The sequence below is a fragment of the Maylandia zebra genome, linkage group LG23, assembly GCF_041146795.1.
Source record: "Maylandia zebra isolate NMK-2024a linkage group LG23, Mzebra_GT3a, whole genome shotgun sequence".
Taxonomy (NCBI): domain Eukaryota; kingdom Metazoa; phylum Chordata; class Actinopteri; order Cichliformes; family Cichlidae; genus Maylandia; species Maylandia zebra.
Genome location: NC_135188.1, coordinates 30,043,501 through 30,066,510, shown reverse-complemented (window position 1 = coordinate 30,066,510; position 23,010 = coordinate 30,043,501). Strand labels below are relative to the sequence as shown.

The window sequence follows — 23,010 nt, the reverse complement described above, 5'->3', positions numbered from 1 at the left end:
GCAATAAATTTCATCTGAGACCAACTTTTGCTCCAAAACGTTAAATGATTAGTTGAAACCCTTAATGTATTTGAGTTTATGGGCCAACTGAACTTTTATTGTTGAATTGTGAAAGAAATGACTGTAAGCTCAACAACTGCAAGTTTGATTTTTTACAGTGTAGGCGAAATTAATCTTTTATTTACAAGTTTTATTATACTGGAAATTAATATACAAACATAATTATAGCCCACGTAATACTCCCTTGTGGAACTATCGTTACATAGAAGTTAGAAACAAATCAATCTTTGTGCAAAAAATGGTAAGAAAAAGGCATTCATAAATGTTGATTTCTTTAATTACTTATGTCTATTTTATTTTCATTATTTGTCTTTAAATACAGCCTACAGGCTGTATTTGTTGTACTTGTTACATTTGTTTAATTAACAATTAAAAAATAAATAAAATATTTTTTCCTTTGGCACTTTAGCGCCCCCTGTTTTTGTTCCGCTTTTATTTGGATTGTTTCCACGCGTGCGCAATGTAAGCTCGCTGTCTGACACATACTCCGGAACAGTAAGAGGCGGTTGCCAACCGCCGTTAAACAGAAAAAAGAAGAAGAAGAAGAAGAAGAAGAAGAAGAAGAAGAAGAAGCGCGCCTAATCCAGAGTTCTACCTCAAACTGTCACGGTGGCACGGAGATTTTTATAGTAGAAGAGCTACTTGCTGCTTATTCAAGGTGGACTTGTGCTTCTTCATGGTGGTTTTATGACAGAGATAAGCAGGAAAAACGTGTGTCACTTCACAGCGTGTTTTAAAACTGCATTTCCGGTATCGGTATTTTTTTTGACAGCTCGAGGGGGGTGTGAGGAACTCTAAGGTAGCCTAACTTATGCTTTATCATTACACAGTGATGACGTGGTTGCTTGGTAATTGTAACTGATGTTTAACTTACCCATAAGCATAACATGTAAACAGCGTTTTTCACTGAATGACCTCTCCCAGCTCACAGTCACAGCATGACAGGAATGTGTGCAGATCTAGTCTGACAGTTGCTGTTGTAGGAAGTGTATTGATATAGTCATGTGTAATCTGTGCATGTAATGTTAATCTGCTGATTGTGTTCCTAATTAATGTGTGTAAGGAGTACAAACTCCCAAACAGTGTTACCTAGATTTGAGTTTGATTTTCTTTTATTTTGAAGGTCTGATCATTTGAAATTAGATCAAATATACACCTCTGCACAAGTGACTGATATAATACAGAATAATAGTTAAAACTGTATAAATATTTTTGCCAGTAATACCTGCTGGGAATTTGCTCACACAGATGTTTCTTCCTTCTTTACACCGCAGGTGCGTCTTTGGTCCTCTGTCCTCATGACTCGGATCTTCGTTTACGGCACTCTGAAGAAGGGGCAGCCCAACAACTACCGCATGTTCGACAACAACAATGGAAAGGCCGAGTACCTGGGTTCGGCGTTCACCTCCCAGAAATACCCGTTAGTGATCACCACCAAGGACAACATCCCTTTCCTGCTCAACATCCCTGGCCAGGGTCACCAAGTGCACGGGGAGATCTACAAAGTGGATGACCAGATGCTGAAATTCCTGGACGATTTTGAAAGCGTCCCAACGTTGTACCAGCAGACGGTGGTCCAGCTGGAGGTGAAGGAGTGGGTGGGGAAGATAGAAGGAGAGGAGAAGGTGTCACCGGGGAGCATCACGGACGTGTTTGTGTACACCACCACGATGTACGAGCCAGACTGGCACTCGCTGCCGTGCTACGAGAACTACGACTCAGAGGGAGATCATGGGCTCAAATATAATACGGAAGAAAAGCTATAAAGGGACTGATCTCACCGTGCTGACACAACTGACAAATGGACCTCTATGTGGTGTTAGCAGAATGGGTGAAGGAGCTCTCAGGAAAACAACACCTGGACATGGGTGCTGTTTCCTGTCCTGTGTCAAATTGAAAGAAATCTCAAGAGAAATTAATTTTAATAGCAGATAGGCAGGCTTACAATCAAAGTAAGGATAGTGTAGAGAAGGAAAAGGGCACACTGTGCCACTGAAAGTTGCATATTAGTAATGTTGTTTACAAATTTGGTTTTCTTTTTATGATTTATAATCATCTGGGAAGCATTATGATCAAACTGGAAGGCTTTTATTTTGGCGTATTGCTGTAACATGAATTGTATCTCTAACGCTAAATATTTTGGTTGGATGTCTGCTATGACACTACCGGTTTAAATGCTAAACACATGCACTTTTAATAATGCAAAGATACAGAACATACAGTAGCCGTATATGCACATCCTTTCACATGTTGTGAATGGCTGCACTGTAAACACAGATACTGGCCATCTAGTTTCTCACTAATGTGAAAATATTAATAGAAAAGCTGATCTGCAGTTCAGTAATTGCACATGTATACTAAATATAAGCTGTATGGGCAACGTTCTCTGAACCACGTGCACCCATTTGTCAGCAGCTAGCTTCCTCTTACAGGATAAAAGCATAGTTTTAGAAACTGACTGTCACGGCTAGACGGTCCTCACCGATCGCCTTGCCAATTTTTGGTGGTGTTTGTGTGTACTGTGTCGTGTTCTCCTCTCCATCCTGTGCATGTGTTTTTCTGCTGGAACATGTACCTCCGGAAGCCGTGGCACGGAATGGCGGCTGACCCGAGGGGAGTGTCCTGAGCTGGAATCGTCGCACCTGTGCGTAATCACTTCGCCGGCTACAACTAATCTGAAGCAGACCTATTTAACGGTGCGGTCGAGTCACAACCAACGCTGGAACGTTGAACTAAACCGGGTAGCGTAGTCGCGGCTAGCATACCCAGTATGTGAAGGAGAGAACGTTTTTTTTACTGTGCGTGTGCTTTTCTCATCTGCCTCCAGGATTCAGGGATCGGAGGAGGAGCAGGCACAAGGAGTTGTTTTGGATTGTCACTGCACTGTCACCGCGGGGAGAAGTCATCGTATCTCTGCACTGCCCTTTCTGGATTACAGACTCGAACTGTTGACTCACCTTTTCACTGTGAATAAATTCACTGTCACTCTGCAAGGAGTCTCGCACCTGAGTCCTTTAACCCAATTCTCCATGACACTGACAAACCTCCATGTCCCTGAGAAAATCACTCCAGCCTGATGCTGTGCACCTAGAAGAATATACTCCAAACCTTTCTCAGAAAAATGAAGATGTACTGTCAGATAAGCTTATTAACACTGACTTTTTACAGTTTACCACCGTTAATTTCCAGGTGAAGCTAATGTGTAAGTGCCTTCAACCTGCATTCTTTTGAATGGCCAGCCTGTGCTTCTTAAAAATGTGATTGCATAGAAGGCTGTGAGGAAATGACCCAGCTGCTTACTTGATTTATGACCTCACCAAAGAGTTTTTTGATGAGTGTGTGGTCTCAAAGAAAGTCTTATTTAATGGCATCTAGGTTAAGAAAGGCTTAGAAGAGGGTTGTCAAACATGAGGCCCAGGGGCCAGATTCAACCCGGCATGTGGGCTTTGGAAAGTTTTAAAGCTTTCCACAATGAGAAAGAGCTCAGATTCCTTTCCTATTCCTTTGTAAAAATTCTTTTCATTTACTACAGTAGAAAAAATGATTTGCACTTTAAATGTGTAGTTAAATGTGTTTATACTGACAGAAAGGAGATTTTCACTGAGTTTGACACTCTAGGCTTAGAGCATTTATATTACACAGATATGAACTCTGATTTTATACTAATCTGCAGACAATGTGTTTAATATTTACATTCTGCACATCTTTGTTTACCTCAAAAATAAAAATTCACCCTGATTTTTTTTGTATGATCTTCCATGTGCTGTGTTCATCCCCTCTAAGGGATAAACTCAATAAAAAGAGGAAAAAAAGAAAATTTTGTATAAGTTTCATTTTGTTCCATATGAACACAATCTATTCATCTTTATTTTAAAATAGTAAAATCCATAAAACCTGAGGAATACTGAAGAGAAGGTAATTAGCAATAAACCAGCAAAATCTCTGTTGGCGTTGGAAGAAGGTTTCAGGTGTTTTTCGAAACAAAAAAAAAAGAATTAAGAATGACATAATTTAAAAAAAAAACATTGCAGGATTTTTTATTGTGTCCAAACTTACATTACATTTAAGTCATCAAATTACATACAGACAGATTGTCATACAATTAAAAACACAATTATTGTGTCCACATTAGAGATGGACCGATCCAATATTATGTATTGGTATCGGTCCAATACTGACGTAAATTACTGGATCGGAAATCGGAGAGAAATTAAAAAAAATGTAATTCGATCCATTAAATATCAAAAAAGCACCTCACAAAACTTGCGACATGGCGTAACTCGGATCATAACCGTAGCACGTGACAGCAGTATGCCTCACGTGATAGAGTGGCTGTGTGTATTTGTAGCCTCGCTACCAATCCAGCATTTCATCTCCGAGGAAGTTATCCCAGTAAAGCAAGTGTGTAAGTTCATCTCTGAGTGTTTGTAAACAGTAGCGGTTTTAGATACGGGCGGTTGCCCGGGGCGGCATCACGGGCATCGGCAAAAAAAAAAAAAATGCTCGTACTCATGCTGCCCCGACGTCAGCCAGCGCATATTGGGAATGGCATAAGCACCGATCGGTTTTCTATCGCCCATTTGCTGGGAGTAAGGGCGCCCTTCGTTTGCGAGCTGCTTGCAGCGCAGAGAGGAGAGGGCGGGGCTCCGGGGAGCAGCATCTAATAACCAACTCGCAATAAAACAAAATAAAAACAAACCAACAAACACGAAAACACCATACATTATAATACAGACTTATAATTTGCACTGATGTTTTTTCGAAATTCTATACACGAAAAGTGAGCGCGAGAGCCCTCAGTGCGCCTGCTTGCTGCCGAAGTCAAAGTAAACTTTATTGTCATCTCCGCTACATACAGTCCAGTATATAGAGAGACGAGACGACAAGGCTCCAGTTACAGCAGTGCAAGTAAACAAACAATATATATAAGAAGAGTAAGAAAATAAACATACACTTTAGGACCAGGGCCCTGTGCTTCGTACGTCGCTTACTACATCCAAGATCAAATGAAACATCCAAGACCAAATCATCGCGCTAACTCTGAGCTCGCTATTCCGGTTCCCCGAACACACCTGTTGTTGACGATTAGTATAGCTGGATGAAGTAATGTGAGATCACTGGGTGGCCCAACAGGGGCTACGCATCGATAGTAGAAACATTGATCGGCAACCCTTTGATTGGTCGGCGAAAATGTCGAAGGAGCGCGCTCGGTATTTTTCGGCAGCAGAGCAAGAACTCTTGAGTGAGGGATTTCAGGAGTTTCAGAGTTTAATTAAAACGCAAGGGAACACTGCAAAGGCTGCAAAAGCAAGGAGAGAGGGCTGGCAGAAAGTTGCTGACAAATCAAACTCGTAAGTAATTCAATAATAACAATAATAATGGAGTGGATTTATATAGCGCTTTTCAAGGCACCCAAAGCGCTTTACAATGCCACTATTCATTCACTCTCACATTCACACACTGGTGGAGGCAGCTACAGTTGTAGCCACAGCTGCCCTGGGGCAGACTGACAGAAGCCAGGCTGCCATATTGCGCCATCGGCCCCTCTGGCCAACACCAGTAGGCGGTAGGGTAGATTTATCATATCACACCATATTATCCAATATTATATTACATTATAATATGTTATATTATATCCCCTTTCACATTAGAGCCACAACAGGACCCACTAGAACATGGGAAAGAGGAAAAGTGAAATATAAGAATATTCTACAGAATGGTAATATTTATCACTTATATTGCTTGTCGTCTCTTGGAAAGAGACCCTGGAATACTCTGTTTGTTTGTTCATAACAGCAACCAAGAAAAGGGCAGAGCAAAAAAAAAGACAGGTGGTGGTCCTGCACCCCCTCGTCAACAAGTTGGTTAAGTGAATAATACCCTCACGGGAAAATCGATATCTCTCTATGAGCACACTGTCGCGCTGAGCTAAAGGATCCTGTCTGTCCCGCAATATACGCTGAATTCTGAGGACTCTCCTTATCAATCTTGCACCTTCCGCAATGGGCTGCTCGCGTAAACGGACAGGATATGACTGCGACAGACTTCCCAAATCCACCTTCGCTTTTATAGCCGTGGTCTCTCATCTTGATTACACGAAGTAATTTACAATTACTACTCTGAAATATGAATTACATCTGTAATAATCACATACATGTAATAGAATGTTAATAGTACATTTCCCTTTTTTAGGAAATGACCTGTATGTATCTGTGTGAAATCAATAAATGGATCAAGTGCTGCATTATCTTTAGTTACATTGATGTTATTTATTTATGGTGAAACAGTGGTGGAATATCGCTGTTGCTTTCGTATGAATGACGCGGACATACCTGCGTGGCCGCGATCTAATCCTGTTTACATAAAGTAAACCTGCTCCCCAGCAGGTTTACGCTTACGGCTCTGTTGCTATGACAGCAAGTCCCGGATGGGCTTCGGGGAACCGAACGATCCAGGATCACGCGAAATCGTCAACAATCTCATCCAGCTAACTCACTTAGCGCGGTACGAAGAACAGGCCCCAGGGGTAAAGGGATCAATAACAATTTAAAATTTACAGTTTGATGATTTAAAGTCTCACACACAACCTGTCGAAAGGGGGGGGGGGGGGGGGGGCTGCTTCCAAATAGAGCACATTTCATTTATAATGTTGTAAATCCAAGCCCATTATGTATTCATGATTTGAATCCTGGGTTGTGCGAAATCTCAGAAATGCACCCTAGACAAAGCGAATCTGTGAACTAAGGTGGGGGTGTGTTAGGTTATGTTGTGATGATCCTTGGGTTGTAGGATGGGTGTTTATACTGGAGTGCAAAATTAAAACCAGTGGAAGATGGATAAGAAAAGTTCAAAGCCATCAGGTCCTCAGTTTAGAAAAAAGAGAAAAGAAGAGGAGGCGAAACGAGAAAAAGATACAGGTAAGCAGATGTGTCATTGGATAATGGCAGGTCATCCTGAAACAATCAGAATCAGAATACTTTATTAATCCCTATGTGGGTTACAGTTGCTCCAAGAAGAAATGGTAAAAATAGTAACAGTAACAGAGGGAGTGTTCGCCCAGGGCGCCAAACAGGCTAGGACCGCCACTGTTTGTAAAGCATTCCTGCATTAACCTTTACAACCGATATATGGAGCGACTGCCTCTTCTCTCTCCCTCCCTCTCCGGCTGCTACTTCAATCATGAAACTGATCAATGATCAGCTGATCGGCTTTTCTGTCGCAAGTCCATCTCTCTTACTTGTCTATCGCCCACTTGTTAGAATGTATTTATTATTACTTTCTACACCAGGATTCTTTTCTACGTAGCTGACGGCTGGTAACTGTACAGGGGCGGATCTAGCAAAGTTTAGCCAGGGGGGCCGATAGGGCATTAACAGTGAAAAGGGGGCACAAAGACATACTTTTCTTTCTTATTCTCATTTAAAATGTCTAGCTTTTTTTTTTTTTTTTTTTTTTTTTTTTTTTAAATGACATCAGAAACAGCAGTATGCGACATTACGTGATGGCAGAGCTTCAGTTCATCCTTTGTCATTTTTTTTTTTTTTTTTTTAATAAATAGGACAGGGGGAATGAATGAGAGAAAGAGGGGGAGAGAAAGAAAGAAAAGCAAAGGGGAGAAGCGACGGTGAGAAGGGGGGGGAAGAGAGAGAAAAAAAAAAAAAAGAACTCCTGGGTCACCTGTATGGAGAAAAAAAAAAAACAAACAAAAAAACAAACAGAGGAGACAGCAAACAACAAAGAGCAACATAATAATAGAGAAAACAAAGCACCATCACAATAAACTAGCTAGTCATAGATATCAATATTTACTAAATAATAAACGATATTGTGCAGCACGCAAGATAGACAGCGCACAGTGTGCTTTGAGGCAGCAGCCAAGAAAGCTTTAGTCCGCGTCTGTGAATACCCATGTGTGCATACCTGTGTGGATCAGCATGCTTGCATTCCAAAGGTTTCTCCATGTAATGATCTGCTAGGGAGTGTGGGGGGGCCACAGCCCCGTCCTCCAGGGTGTGAAGCGGGTATGGAGGAGATCAAAACTCCAGACATCCAGAGGCCCCCAGAACACAAGAGACCATGGAAGACCAACAGAGGGGCAGCCGCGCCACTGTGTGTCTAGCTTTTAATAAAAAAAATATCCGAATCTTACACCCAAAGTTTTAATCTGATGTAAAATGTGTAGAAGTCCATTACTGTATGTAGTAACTATTAAGTCTAATATACCCTAGTAAGCTATAGTACTTTTTTCTTTGGGAAGATACCATCTGTGCAGTCTGCAGTTCTGTTGAAGAAAGATGTTGAATCTATTTAATTATTCTTGAAAAATAATTTATTTCTGTGCATTTTTTTTCACACTGCATCAAATTAAAGTTGATTACGTCAATTAAGCATCATGAGGTGGAGGGTGGGTGGTTCCCTATTTTTTTTTTTTTTTTTTTTTTTTGCTGGGAGTTTTAGAATCCTATTAGTTAGGTTGCTTACTCTTTAAAATACCAGAATAGGGAGGATGGAGCAAGTTTAAGTTTATTAGATTGATCAGTTTTGCTGAACTATGAAATATTTTGGGTGCAGTGCATTTTTTGCATACAGGTATAACAGAATAGCTTTAGTGTTTTTTTTTTAACTTGAGTATGAACTTATACAAAAAGCAGCAAGATATTTAAAAAAGTTTTATTGATTAAAAAACACACTATATCGGATTCATATAGTTTTTCAGCAGATATCCAAATTTATGATATCAGTATAGGACATGAAAAGGTGGTATCGTGCCATCTCTAATCCACATGCACACAGCTTTCTACATAAAGTTTATTTCCAATCTTAAGACACTTTTCATCCATTTCAGAAATATAAAATATTATAAAGCACCGGCCAAATATCAGTGAAACAGAGGAGTGCTCGGAGAAAGTGAGGCCAAAGGGATTCAGATCCTTCGCCCGCGCTCGGGTACGCCTTTTCTCTCGCTTTGGTGGAAGAAAAAAATAACACAATGTGGCGCTCCAGGCTGACAAGGACAAATGGAAAAATTACACATAGAATTACATTGTGGATGACTGCAGACCGTTTTTGCTAATCAAACACTAATGGTGTGGAAAGTGTAATAATAAGGTGAAGAGAGAAGACCTCTGAGTGGAGTCTGTGTAAGGAGTCAGAGGTAATAATTAGTGTCCGCTTGTGCAGCTGGAAGAGTCTTTCCTGGTGTTTGTGCAGTCGAGATCTTCACTCAAGAGAGTATGAGGTGGAGGAATCAATTCAATCCAATTCCATTTTATTTATATAGCGCCAAATCACAACAAAAGTCGCCTCAAGGCGCTTCATAGGTACAGAGAAAAACCCAACAAATATGACCCCCTATGAGCAAGCACTTTGGCGACAGTGGGAAGGAAAAACTCCCTTTTAACAGGAAGAAACCTCCAGTAGAACCAGGCTCAGGGAGGGGCGGCCATCTGCTGCGACCGGTTGGGGTGAGAGAAGGAAAACAGGATGAAAGACATGCTGTGGAAGAGAGAGAGAGAGATTAATAACCGATATGATTCAATGCAGAGAGGTCTATTAACACATACTGAGTGAGAAAGGTGACTGGAAAGGAAAAACTCAATGCATCATGGGAATCCCCGGCAGCCCATTGCAGCATAACTAAGGGAGGATTCAGGGTCACCTGGTCCAGCCCTAACTATATGCTTTAGCAAAAAGGAAAGTTTTAAGCCTAATCTTAAAAGTAGAGATAGTGTCTGTCTCCTGAATCCAAACTGGAAGCTGGTTCCACTGAAGAGGGGCCTGAAAACTGAAGGCTCTCCCTCCCATTCTACTTTTAAATACAACTAGTAGGCCTGCAGAGCGAGAGTGAAGTGCTCTAATAGGGTGATATGATACTACAAGGTCATTAAGATAAGATGGGGCCTGATTATTTAAGACCTTGTATGTGAGGAGCAGGATTTTGAATTCAATTCTGGATTTAACAGGGAGCCAATGAAGGGAAGCCAAAACAGGAGAAATATGCTCTCTCTTTCTAGTCCCTGTCAGTACTCTTGCTGCAGCATTTTGGATTAGCTGAAGGCTTTTCAGTGAGTTTTTTGGACATCCTGATAATAATGAATTACAGTAGTCCAGCCTGGAAGTAATAAATGCATGAACTAGTTTTTCAGCGTCACTAAGAGACAGGATATTTCTAACTTTAGAGATGTTGTGCAAATGGAAGAAAGCAGTCTTACATATTTGTTTAATATGCGCGTTGAAGGACATGTCCTGGTCAAAAATGACTCCAAGGTTCCTCACAGTGTTACTGGAGGCCAAGGTAATGCCATCCAGAGTAAGAATCTGGTTAGATACCATATTTCTAAGATTTTCACGGCCGAGTACAATAACCTCAGTTTTATCTGAATTAAGAAGCAGAAAGTTAGCAGCCATCCAGGTCTTTATTTCTTTAAGACATTCCTGCAGTTTAACTAATTGGTGTGTGTTACCTGGCTTCATGGATAGATAGAGTTGCGGGTCATCTGCATAGCAGTGAAAATTTATGCTGTGCCTTCTAATGATGCTGCCTAGGGGAAGCATGTATAATGTAAATAGAATTGGTCCTAGCACTGAACCCTGTGGAACTCCATAATTGACCTTGTGTGTGAAGAGGACTCTCCATTTACATGTACAAATTGGAGTCTATTAGATAGATATGATACAAACCACTGCAGTGCAGTACCTGTAATACCTACAGCATGTTCTAATCACTCTGATAGGATATTATGGTCGACAGTATTGAACGCTGCACTAAGGTCTAGCAGGACAAGCACAGAGATGAGTCCACTGTCAGAGGCCATAAGAAGATCATTTGTGAGTGATGTTCGATTCGTGAACGAATCGTTCAATACTCGAGAATCACTTTACTGACTCGTGAATCATGATTCACAAGCCCAACTGACTCACTGACTCATCCCTGTTGCTGTTAGCAAACTAATTTCATTAGTAGAAATATATCTAGCTTATAATTAAAATTGGGGGGGGGGAAACAACAGCCAGTTTTGTAACAAAAGCATTTCTGCCCTGAACTGGAAGAAAAAATCCTGAGTAGATCACATCAAGAAAATAGCTCCGAGGTTCAGAGTAGCATTGCTCTGCTAACATGCTAACAACACATTTGAGCTACTCACCCCCTCCCTTCCTGTGCTCAATCGTAAGCATAAGCGAATCACTCAGGACTCACTAACCCCCTCCCTCCTGTGCTGAATCATAGAGCGAACGAACCACTCAGGACTCACTCACCCCCTCCCTCCTGTGCTGAATCATAGAGCGAGCGAACGAATCACTCACTCACTCACTCACTCACCCCCTCCCTCCTGGCTCACAGCTTAGAATAGAATAGCCTTTATTGTCATTGTACAGAGTGCAACGAAATTGGAGTGCCACTCCCTTGGTGCAAGTGTCAATAATAAATATAAATGTAAAATATAAAAAGTACAAAAAAAACAATCGTAAGTACTCAAACAATAGTATGTACAATATATACAGGATAGCAGCATTAACATAATGACAGTATGAATAGCAGCATAATATAATGACAGTGACGGTATGGAATAGGTTCAATTGTTTTTGTGCTTATTTACTACGGTGATAGCTCCGGGAAAGAAGCTATCCCTGAATCTGTTTGTCCTGGTTTTATGTGACCTGTACCGTCGGCCTGACGGTAATAGTTCAAACAGTTGGTTGCTGGGGTGAGAGTGGTCCTTGATGATATTGCCAGCTCTGCTGAGGTACCGAGAGTTTGCAGTGACCTCCAGGCTGGGCAGAGAGCAGCCAGTGATCTTCTGGGCTGTGTTGATGACCCTCTGCAGTACTTTCCTGTCCGCAGCTGAGCACCCTGCATACCATGATGTTATGCCGTACGTTAGGATGCTCTCTATGGTGGCTCTGTAAAATGTCACCAGCAGCCTCTCCTCCAGGTTGTTCCTCCTGAGCACTCTCAGAAAGTGGAGACGCTGCTGGGCCTTTTTAACCACCGCCGTGGTATTTGCAGTCCAGGAGAGGTCATCAGAGATCTGCACGCCCAGAAACCTCATGGAGTGTACCCTCTCCACACAGTTCCCGTGAATGTAAAGTGCTCTGCACTTCCTGAAGTCCAAGATAAGTTCTTTAGTTTTCGTGGTGTTCAGTTGGAGGTTGTTAACTGAACACCACTCAGTCAACCAAGAAGCTTCTTCTTCTTATTGGTTGGCAACTAATGTTAAGGCGCATTACCGCCCCCTGGCTCACAGCTCAGTGGACATTTAGATGAGAAAATATATATTTGACACATATATTTGAAAATACTAATAAAATACAAATAAACAAAATAAATGTTTATTAAGCAATTTTGATAGGAAATTGCTTAATTTTAGAAATGTTTTTGCTCTTCTTTGCTCTATAAAATAGTTGTTTGTTTGTTTGTTTTTTAATCATTCATCTTAGCAGTGGGATTTACATGAAAAGAGAAACAAATTAAGTTTGAGTGAAAATGTAAATTTTTTGCACTCTCTGGTCAACTGACTCAGTGAATCAAATGACTCAAAAAACTCGATTCACTTTGGTGAGTGACTCATTAAAACTCGATTCAGTAAAAAGAATCAAATTTACCATCACTACACCAAGTGGAGGAATCATCAGTAAAGGTCTTTCCTGGTGCTCGGCAGTGATCGGCTAGTAGAGCAGGTTGCGCTCCGGATCACCTCCATCCACCTGGTGGGAAAAAAGGATTTATATCAGTAGCTTCAAACATTGATTGAAATATATCAAACATCGCAGAAGTTCTGTTGGAATACTCCGTCCATCCGTTTACTCCACCTTATCTAATTTATGGCCATGGGAGGGGCTGAAGCATATCCCAGCTATCATAGGGCGAGAGGTGGGGTGCACCCTGGGAAGGTTGCTAGTCGGTTACAGGGCTAAGGAGACTGTTTGAATAGTGTTACTGTTAATATTCACTTTTTAAAATACTTAATGCTTTCCTTACTTGGGTTTGCTCACAAAACGTTCTATTAAAATAATTTAAATATATAATGCAATACAACTTGGTAAATTGAACTAGACAGAAATTGACTTTTACATTTAAAATGAAACAATTTATCTGAATTTCAGAAGAGGGCCCAGACTATAAGCAGTCTCTTTCCTGTAGTTTGTAATTGTTTTTTCTAAACCTGTTTATTGGACCCACACATAGCATGTAGAAATGCCTTTCAGCTGTTCAAGTGTCAGATTAAATTTTAAGCCTTTATTTACAAGTGCTCTTTAAATGAGTGTCACTCTCTTACCATCTGTGCTAGAGAGAAAATCTAAATGTTTCAGAAAGAAGAGAAGATGAGCTTTATATTTAGAACATGATATTCAGTGTATGAACACATATAGTAAATGCATTTCCAAATATTCCTAAAAAAAATTTTTTTCATTTTAATTTTCCAGGCTTTAGATGACACCTGAGACCACTGCATACCCATATGAGTTGCCACTCACAGCTTAGCCACATCCTAAGGCATATTTTGCTTTATTTTCTATTTTACTGTAAAAATGGTGACAATTTAAAAAGTCAGCATCAAGCTGTGCAGTTGTTCTGGACATTAAAAAGATTTAAGGAATTTATCAAACGTTGTAAAAGATGGATGTAGCTTCAGAGAGTCGGATTAAAAAAATAAAAGGATGGTTTAAGTTAAAGCACGTTGTAACTAATTGCATTTCTGTATTTGCCTCTATTACTGTACACCCACCTCTCAAAGGTGTACTCGCTCTCTGATCTGAAGTAGTAGACGTGAGACTTGAAGTGGAGTTTGAAGACGTAGTCCTTGTGGATGTTTTCTGACTCCGATGGGACGGTGACAGAGTAGCCCAGCAGAGGGAGGCTCGCCAGAGGGTAGTCATCCTGCACATGAGTCAGAAGAGGGAAACATCTGTTAATACAACCTCTACTATTAAACTGATCAGAGTAACCGAAACTACATTCTGTGGCTGCGACTGCACAAATTCAATCTAATTCAATCAGTGTTGGGGAGTAACGGAATACATGTACCACCATTACGTATGTAAAATACAAAATATGAGTAACTGTATTCCATTACAGTTACTGTTTAAAAAGGTAGTATTCAGAATACAGTTACTTTGTTGAAATGAATGGATTACACGGTGGTATTTTCCTGTTTCTGTCACCTCTCTATTTTTGGTTTCCACCAAAACACACATTATGAGGCTTCTAATGCCTGGGTCTCAATCTTGCCGCCCATGTCACCTCTACATGCGGCCCGCATAATGCCGTGAAGAAATATTTTAAAGAATTATATATACGTGCGGAATAGTTTTCTATATGAGATCGCTGCAAAAAGTGCAGCCTTACCTATTGTCCACCCTACTGTTACTCATTTTATATTAAGATTTAAACATCTAGTTTGTTTTAGTATGGCGAGTAACCTTCAGTAAAAGTAATAAATCACACAGCAATAGTACATTCATGTAGTTGTATAAAGTATGATAATATATTAAGTATTCAGAATACGTTACTCTCATTGAGTAACGTAACGGAATACGTTACAAAATACACTTTGGGCCTGTATTCTGTAATCTGTAGTGGAATACATTTTAAAAGTAACCTTCCCAACACTGAATTCAATAAATTTTAAAGACACTATCAGCTTCCCACTTTGAATTATCAAGTCAAACCATTCCTGCGTATTTGCACTGTAACTGCCAGTGTTTTCCTTCTCGTCTTACCTGGTGTGACTTGTAGAAAAACAGACTGAAGTTGGTGAAAACCACCCAGAGTTTCTGCCAGCCATTGCTGTTCTTAAACTTCCTTAGCAGGTTACCTGAGAGCTGGTTCTGCGAAGGCGACAGAAGAAAGGAGAGAGCAAAAAGCAAATGGATAAAACAATCAATGATGCAACACAGTGTTAGTCTAACTGGATGTTAAAACGGAGGAGATTATGGGAAAGAGAAAGCCATCAGGTCCTGTCAATGTAATATACTCATTTTGAAATTTAGCGTGAGCATCAGTAGTGCAAAAAAATGCATAAATATTTGCGAATTTTAGGAAAAAATTGTTTTACTCATTTGTCATAAGCAGACTAAACATCCTGCAAACTACTTACATTGATTTAGATATATGTATTTATCTTATTTATTATAAGAGTCATTTATTAATTTATTTCTGATTTGTATAGCTAAACACGTTTGCAGCTGTTGCAGTACCTCTCTAATCCAGCAGGTGTCGCTAAAAGACAGGCTGTGTTTTCTGTACCAGCAAACCAGCAAAGCAAGAGATGAAGTCTGCTGAGGGGCCTCATCAACTCACTGGCCGCACTACTGATGGCCTCTATCAATGTTAGTGCACACAGATGCAGAAATAGAGATACACATGAACGCCGATGGAGAAAGACAAAAACACAGATATGAGCAGAAAGAAAAGACACAAAGGACACCGGGGCAATGGTTCTTTGAGCAAGAAGAAGAAGACAGAACAGCGGTAAACAAGTGGGACACAAACAAGCAGTTGGACTCCAAAGTCAGAGGTGGGAAGGAAAAACAGGGAATGTGGCAGGAGAAGAAAGACGAACACAAACACGGCAATGGTACCTCCACAGCTATGCTAAAGTCCACCATGGACATGCTGGTGTTGCCATGCCATCAGATGTGCATGGACTGAAACCTATATCAGCTGCCCAGCTGAGGGAAGACGCAGGCTGCAGGTTGACAGGCTACAGCAGAGCTAATTAATGTCGAAGTTGCCAATACTAAATGACTTATTTCTAAGGTAATTAATGACACATTTCATTAAATGTTTAATGATGTATTCAATATTTAATGGTTTATTTGTTTGTTTGCTTAATTTTAGATTTCAGTATAGTATAAAACCCTTTTTTCTGGGTCCTTTCCCACAATGCAATTTTTTTCTTTAGCGCACTTTAGCGTCCTCTGTTGTTTCCGCCTTTATTTGAAGCACTTCCACGCATGCGTCGTCCTTGGCATGTCCTCAAACTGTTACGGTGGTTCATTTTTACAGTAGAAGAGCTACTTACTGCTTATTCAAGGTGGGTCTGCGCTTCTTTGTGGTAGTTTTATCACTGAGCGCCAAGCGGAAAAAACGTGTGTCACTTTACAGCATATGCTTTAAAACTACACTTCCAGTATCTGTATTTTTCTTACAGCTCGAGCAAGTTCGAGGATGGGCCCATGTCCCCTTTTCGGGCTGTGCCCGGCTGTGCCCCATGGACTAAGGCCCAGCCACCAGATGCACCCTCTTCGGGCCTGAGAAAATCACTCCAGCCTGATGCTGTGCACCTAGAAGAATGCTCTGCAAACCTTTCTCAGAAAAATGAAGATGTACTGTCAGATCAGCTTCATAACACTGACCTTTTAAAGTTTACTACCGTTAACTTCCAGGTGAAGCTAATGTGTAAGTGCCTTCAACCTGCATTCTTTTGAATGGCCAGCCTGTGCTTCATAAAAATGTGATTGCATAGAAGTCTGTGAGGAAATGACCCAGCTGTTTACTTGATTTATGACCTCACCAAAGAGTTTTCCGATGAGTGTGTGGTCTCAAAGAAAGTCTTATTTAATGGCATCTAGGTTAAGAAAGGCTTAGAAGAGACCCAGGGGCCAGATTCTGCCCGGCAGGTGGGCTTTGGAAACTTTTAAAGCTTTTCACACTGAGAAAGATCTCAGATTCCTTTTAATTCTTTTCATTTACTACAATATAAAATGGACTTGCACTGTAAATGTGCAGTTAAACAAGTTTACACTGACAGAAAGGTGAGTTTTCCTGGTCCCACTTAAGATCAAAGCTGATTGTATGTTGCTCATGATGTAAAATGAGTTTGACACCCCTGTCTTAGAGCATTTATACCACACAGATATGAACTCTGATGTGTTTAACTGTTACAGTCCACTTGTCTTTGATTACCTCTGAAATAAAAATTAATTCCTGATTTCTTTTGTATGATCTGTGCTGAGTCTGTCCCCTCCAGGGGATAAACTTTTATTCTGCTTTGTCATAAGCAGAATAAACATCCTGCAAATTACTTACACAGATTTTTACATATGTATTTATCTTCTTTATTACAAAAGTCATTTATTCATTTCTTTCTGATTTCTGATTTGGGGCAATCGTTCTTTGAGCAAAGAAGAAGAAAACACAGTGGTAAACAAGTGGGATACAAGTAGTTGGACTCCAATGTCAGAGGTAGTAAGGAAAAATGGGGAATGTGGCAAGAGAAGAAAGATGCGCACAAACACAGTTAGTGGTATCTCCACAGCTATGCTGAAGTCCACCATGGACACGGTGGTGTTGTAATGCCAGCAGACGTGCACGGGCTGAAACCTATATCAGCTGCCCGGCTAGGGCAAGAGGCAGGTTAAGGTTACAGATCGCCAGTCTACAGGAGGGCAATTAATGACAAAGTCAATTAATTAATACATACAATTAATTTTTCAATAATAATCTTATTTCCAACATAGTTAGTGAAAAATATTGATATTTAATGATGTATTTAATGTTTAATTGTTTATTTCTTTGTTTGTTTTTTGCTTAATTTTGACTTCAGTATAGTATAAAAACCCTTTTTCTAGGTCCTTTCCCACGATGCCCTTGTTTTGTTTGTCACTTTAGCGCCCTCTGTTGTTTCCGCCTTTATTTGGATTGCTTCCACGCATGCGCCATCCAGAGACAGTAGTGACGGCTCTTTCCAGTAGTGATGGGCAGATGAAGCCCCATGAAGCACTGAAGCTTTTCATCCAATTGGTTCACCCCAACGCGAAGCTTCATGAAGCTTCATTTGCTCTAGCAGGACACCTACTGGACGTAAAAATAATAGCTGGCATGAATTTGAAGAGTGTGGCATTTTGCACACAGCCTGTAAATGTCAACAACAAAAGGAGTGTGTAAAACATGTATATTGTAGTGATGGCAGTATACTGTGTATATTTATCCTGGCAGTATGGGAAATGATTATTTGGAAATGCTTGAAATGGAAATGATCATTTACTGTGAGGTGAGGTGTGGTTGGGGTGTGGACAGTAGTTGTGCTTTTGTAACGTTGAGGTATGGACAGCTACACACTGAGGCTTTGAGACTCAGTCCTGCCTGTTCACATTTTATTCTGTAAAAACTAAATGTTCACTGCTTTTACGACCTTTTTAGTGGGGAGAACATAGCTAGGATTTAATGATTTAACAAATCTTTTGAATCCTTTGTCCTCCACAATGCTAAATGGCTGTGAGTCCTCAATCACCATGCTAACCAGGTCTTCATCTATTTGAGATTGTTCTCCTGAGGAAAGACAATAAAGACAAAGCACAAATATAAATATCACACACGTAACTTATAACAGTTGTATAATATTGTTATATCATTTAGTAACATTACTGCATGCTATATTATCATTGCATTTGATGGCTCACCTGGTCTTGCTCCACAATCGGTGTTCCCCTTATTCTCATGCAAAGCTCTGTAGTGCCTAAGCATGGATGAGGTGTTGTTGTTGTTATATCCCAGCTCCCTGGCACATAGCAAACACTTCACCTTGTACAAAAGTAAAGACAGCTTAACATAAATTGTATTGCACCATCAGTATTATGAAAATACATCTTCTGTAGAAATTTACATACCTTGTTGGGAGGAATAAGATCAAAATGTTCCCACACAGGGCAGGACATCCTCCTCTTCTTAGCTGGCTCCATTCTCTCCTGACTTTCCTCACTCTCATAAACCTCCAAACGGTCTCCAAACTCTCACTAACCGCAACTCTCCATCAAACACCCACATTTTTGAATGAAGTCTGAGGGGTTTATATCGCTGTCATATCTCGCGGCAAAGTTCGAACCACTTCATGAACCAGTCACGTGGTACAGCCGGGCAGCGAGGCTTCGGACGTCATCATTTTCAGCTCCTCCCATAAATGAAGCAAGCCTCGATACGCGCTTCGCGGAAACGCCCCCTCCATTACTCGACACACGCTCCGAAGCCTCGATACAGAACGTCCCATCACTACTTTCCAGTAAAGCTACTGCTTATTCAAGGTGGGTCTGCGCTTCTTTATGGTAGATTTATGACGGAAAAAACGTGTGTCACTTCACAGCGTGTGTATTAAAGCTGCACTTCCGGTATCGGTATTGTTCTTACAGCTCGAGCAGGTTTGAGGAGCTCTGAGGTAGCCTAGCTTATGCTTTTGCATTACACAGTGATGATGTGCTTGCCTGGTAATTGTAACTGACTGTTAACTTACCCATAAGCATAACATGGTGTAAACAGTGTTTTTCACTCATATACTGTCATTGAATGACCTCTCCCAGCTCTAACATTAAAGTATCTGTCCGATTATCTCTCAGCCTGTTAATCATTGAGCACGTACTGTACTTTATATTAATAACCAATCCAAAGAGATCCAGTCACGACAGGTCCAAGTTCACAAGTCACAGCATGACAGGAATGTGTGCAGATCCAGTCTGACAGTTGGTGTTGTAGGAAGTGTTTTATTATAGTCATGTTTAATCTGTGCATGTAATGCTAATCTGCTGATTGTTTTCTGTCACGGTACTGGGTCGTGTGACCCAGTGTTTGAGTTTTATGTATTTTTGTATTCATTTTTGATCTAGTTAATTTCTAGGTTTCTGTTTAGTCCTTTATTTCTTAGTTGTCTACCTGTCATGTTTCATGTCTATGTGGTTATGTTAAGTCTATGTCTCCGTGTTTCCTGTTTTATTTTGGAAGAGTCTGGCGTTCTTTGTTCATTGTAGTTAGTGTTACTCTCCCCTGTATTGTCATTATGTTTCATAATCAGCTAGTCAGCTGTGTTCTCATCTGTCTCTGCCTCATGTGTGTATTTAAGTCCTCAGTCTTCCTTTGTTCGTTGTCGTGTCGTATGTGTATCAGTTTAAGTTCACTCCCGTCTCCTCGCCTGTGTTCGCGCCTGGGTCCACCACACACTCTCCACAAGGTCTGCCTCCGCTGGCCGTGACAGCTTTCCTAATTAATGCGTGTAAGGAGTTCAAATTTCCAAACAGTGTTCCTAGATTTGAGTTTGATTTTATTTTATTTTGAAGGTCTGATCATTTTAAATGAGATCAAATTTGCACTTCTGCACAAGTGACTGACATACAGAGTAATAATAAAATTGTATAAATATATTTTTGCCAGTAATACCTGCTGGGAATTTGCTCACAGAGATGTTTCTCCTTTCTTTACACGACAGGTGCGTCTTTGGTCCTCTGTCCTCATGACTCGGGTCTTCGTTTACGGCACTCTGAAGAAGGGGCAGCCCAACAACTACCGCATGTTCGAAAGCAATAATGGAAAGGCCGAGTACCTGGGTTCGGCGTTCACCATCCAGAAATACCCGCTAGTGATCACCACCAAGGACAACATCCCTTTCCTGCTCAACATCCCTGGCCAGGGTCACCGAGTGCACGGGGAGATCTACAAAGTGGATGACCAGATGCTGAAATTCCTGGATGACTTTGAAAGCGTCCCAACGTGGTACCAGCGGACGGTGGTCCAGCTGGAGGTGAAGGAGTGGGTGGGGAAGACGGAAGGAGAGGAGAAGGTGTCACCGGGGAGCATCACGGACGTGTTTGTGTACACCACCACGATGTACGAGCCAGACTGGCGCTCGCTGCCGTGCTACGAGAACTACGACTCAGAGGGAGATCATGGGCTCAAATATAGGCGTAGAGAAGAGCGGGACTGATCTCATCATGCTGATGCAACTGACAAATGGACCTCTATGTGGTGTTAGCAGAACGGGTGAAGGAGCTCTCAGGAAAACAACACCTGGACATGGGTGCTGTTTCCTGTCGTGTGTCGAATTGAAATAAATCACAAGAGAAATTAATTTTAATAGCAGATAGGCAGGCTTACAATCAAAGTAAGCATAGTGTAGAGAAGGAAAAGGGCACACTGTGCCACTGAAAGTTGCACATTAGTGATGTTGTTTACAAATTTGGTTTTCTTTTTATGATTTATAATCATCTGGGAAGCATTATGAGTAATGTATGGCCAGCCTGTGCTTCATAAAAAGTGATTGCATAGAAGTCTGGGAGGAAATGACCCAGCTGCTGATCAATGTGTGGTGTCAATGCCATTAAACAAAACACATTGTGTCATTTGATACACCTGCTCTTAGCAGTGCTGTCAAACATAAGCTCCGGGTGCTAGATTCAGCCCAGCAAAGGCTGCCAATTTGACCCACTGGGTGGGCTTTGGAAATTTTTATAGCATTTTTACACACTGATAAAGATCTCAGATTTTTAACATTTCTTTTCATTTACTATGGTAGAAAAAATGATTTGCACTATAAATGTGTAGTTAAATGTGTTTATACTGACAGAAAGGAGATTTTCACTGAGTTTGACACTCTAGGCTTAGAGCATTTATATTACACAGATATGAACTCTGATTTTACACTAATCTGCAGACAATGTGTTTAATATTTACATTCTGCACATCTTTGTTTACCTCAAAAATAAAAATTCACCCTGATTTTTTTTTGTATGATCTTCCATGTGCTGTGTTCATCCCCTCTAAGGGATAAACTCAATAAAAAGAGGAAAAAAGAAATTTTTGTATAAGTTTCATTTTGTTCCATATGAACACAATCTATTCATCTTTATTTTAAAATAGTAAAACCCATAAAACTTGAGGAATACTGAAGAGAAGGTAATTGGCAATAAACCAGCAAAATCTCTGTTGGCTTTGGAAGAAGGTTTCAGGTGTTTTGAAACAAGACAAAGAAAAAAAAGAATTAAGAATATTTCACAGTGTCAAAAGTACTGTACAAAAAAGATGACTTAATAATAATAATAATGATAAAAAAAAACATTGCAGGATTTCTTATTGTCCAAACTTACATTACATTTAAGTCATCAAATTACATACAGACCGATTGTCATACAATTAAAAACATAATTATTGTGTCCACATGCACACAGCTTTCTACATAATGTTTATTTCCAATCTTAAGACACTTTTCATCCATTTCAGAAATATAAAATATTATAAAGCACCGGCCAAATATCAGTGAAACAGAGGAGCGCTCGGAGAAAGTGAGGCCAAAGGGATTCAGATCCTTCGCCCGCGCTCGGGTACGCCTTTTCTCTCGCTTTGGTGGAAGAAAAAAATAACACAATGTGGCGCTCCAGGCTGACAAGGACAAATGGAAAAATTACACATAGAATTACATTGTGGATGACTGCAGACCGTTTTTGCTAATCAAACACTAATGGTGTGGAAAGTGTAATAATAAGGTGAAGAGAGAAGACCTCTGAGTGGAGTCTGTGTAAGGAGTCAGAGGTAATAATTAGTGTCAGCTTGTGCAGCTGGAAGAGTCTTTCCTGGTGTTTGTGCAGTCGAGATCTTCACTCAAGAGAGTATGAGGTGGAGGTGGAGGAATCATCAGTAAAGGTCTTTCCTGGTGCTCGGCAGTGATCGGCTAGTAGAGCAGGTTGCGCTCCGGATCACCTCCATCCACCTGGTGGGAAAAAAGGATTTATATCAGTAGCTTCAAACATTGATTGAAATATATCAAACATCGCAGAAGTTCTGTTGGAATACTCCGTCCATCCGTTTACTCCACCTTATCTAATTTATGGCCATGGGAGGGGCTGAAGCATATCCCAGCTATCATAGGCCGAGAGGTGGGGTGCACCCTGGGAAGGTTGCTAGTCGGTTACAGGGCTAAGGAGACTGTTTGAATAGTGTTACTGTTAATATTCACTTTTTAAAATACTTAATGCTTTCCTTACTTGGGTTTGCTCACAAAACGTTCTATTAAAATAATTTAAATATATAATGCAATACAACTTGGTAAATTGAACTAGACAGAAATTGACTTTTACATTTAAAATGAAACAATTTATCTGAATTTCAGAAGAGGGCCCAGACTATAAGCAGTCTCTTTCCTGTAGTTTGTAATTGTTTTTTCTAAACCTGTTTATTGGACCCACACATAG

At 40.5% G+C, this 23,010-nt stretch overlaps 4 protein-coding genes across 12 annotated transcripts in view; 2 read left to right on the top strand and 2 right to left on the bottom strand.

Moving 5' to 3' along the window:
* Window positions 1–598: 598 nt before the first annotated feature.
* Window positions 599–3,877, top strand: LOC106675826 (gamma-glutamylaminecyclotransferase B). Of its 2 annotated transcripts, none has more exons than XM_076880214.1 (3): window positions 599–718; window positions 1,335–2,801; window positions 2,888–3,877. In XM_076880214.1, the coding sequence occupies exon 2, from the start codon at window positions 1,359–1,361 to the stop codon at window positions 1,824–1,826; it is 468 nt and encodes a 155-aa protein (XP_076736329.1). In that variant the 5' UTR covers window positions 599–718; window positions 1,335–1,358; the 3' UTR covers window positions 1,827–2,801; window positions 2,888–3,877. The 2 variants fall into 2 exon arrangements, with proteins under 2 accessions (XP_076736329.1, XP_076736330.1); XM_076880215.1 differs by lacking the exon at window positions 599–718 and adding an exon at window positions 723–859.
* On the top strand, window positions 610–21,619 carry LOC105941377 (gamma-glutamylaminecyclotransferase B). 4 transcript variants are annotated; one of them, XM_024798823.2, is made up of 3 exons: window positions 18,996–19,083; window positions 19,937–20,042; window positions 20,256–21,619. In XM_024798823.2, the coding sequence occupies exons 2-3, from the start codon at window positions 20,037–20,039 to the stop codon at window positions 20,748–20,750; spliced, it is 501 nt and encodes a 166-aa protein (XP_024654591.2). In that variant the 5' UTR covers window positions 18,996–19,083; window positions 19,937–20,036; the 3' UTR covers window positions 20,751–21,619. The 4 variants fall into 4 exon arrangements, with proteins under 4 accessions (XP_076736327.1, XP_076736328.1, XP_024654593.2 ...); XM_076880212.1 differs by lacking the exons at window positions 18,996–19,083; window positions 19,937–20,042 and adding an exon at window positions 610–718; XM_076880213.1 differs by lacking the exons at window positions 18,996–19,083; window positions 19,937–20,042 and adding an exon at window positions 749–859.
* On the bottom strand, window positions 8,845–15,679 carry LOC112430420 (FERM, ARHGEF and pleckstrin domain-containing protein 1-like). The gene is made up of 5 exons (XM_076880168.1): window positions 15,643–15,679; window positions 14,782–14,889; window positions 13,788–13,939; window positions 12,690–12,765; window positions 8,845–9,310 (listed from the first exon to the last, which is right to left on the bottom strand). Exons 1-4 carry the CDS (start codon window positions 15,673–15,675, stop codon window positions 12,690–12,692), a joined length of 369 nt encoding a protein of 122 aa, XP_076736283.1. The 5' UTR covers window positions 15,676–15,679; the 3' UTR covers window positions 8,845–9,310.
* Window positions 21,363–23,010, bottom strand: part of LOC101479692 (FERM, ARHGEF and pleckstrin domain-containing protein 1) — a 70,203-nt gene continuing 68,555 nt past the window's right edge. For all 5 annotated transcript variants that reach the window (XM_076880210.1, XM_076880207.1, XM_076880209.1 and 2 more), the window contains exon 28: window positions 21,363–22,529. In XM_076880210.1, coding sequence (XP_076736325.1) covers window positions 22,454–22,529 — 76 coding nt within the window. In that variant the 3' untranslated portion in view covers window positions 21,363–22,453. The remainder of the gene's footprint in view (window positions 22,530–23,010) is intronic.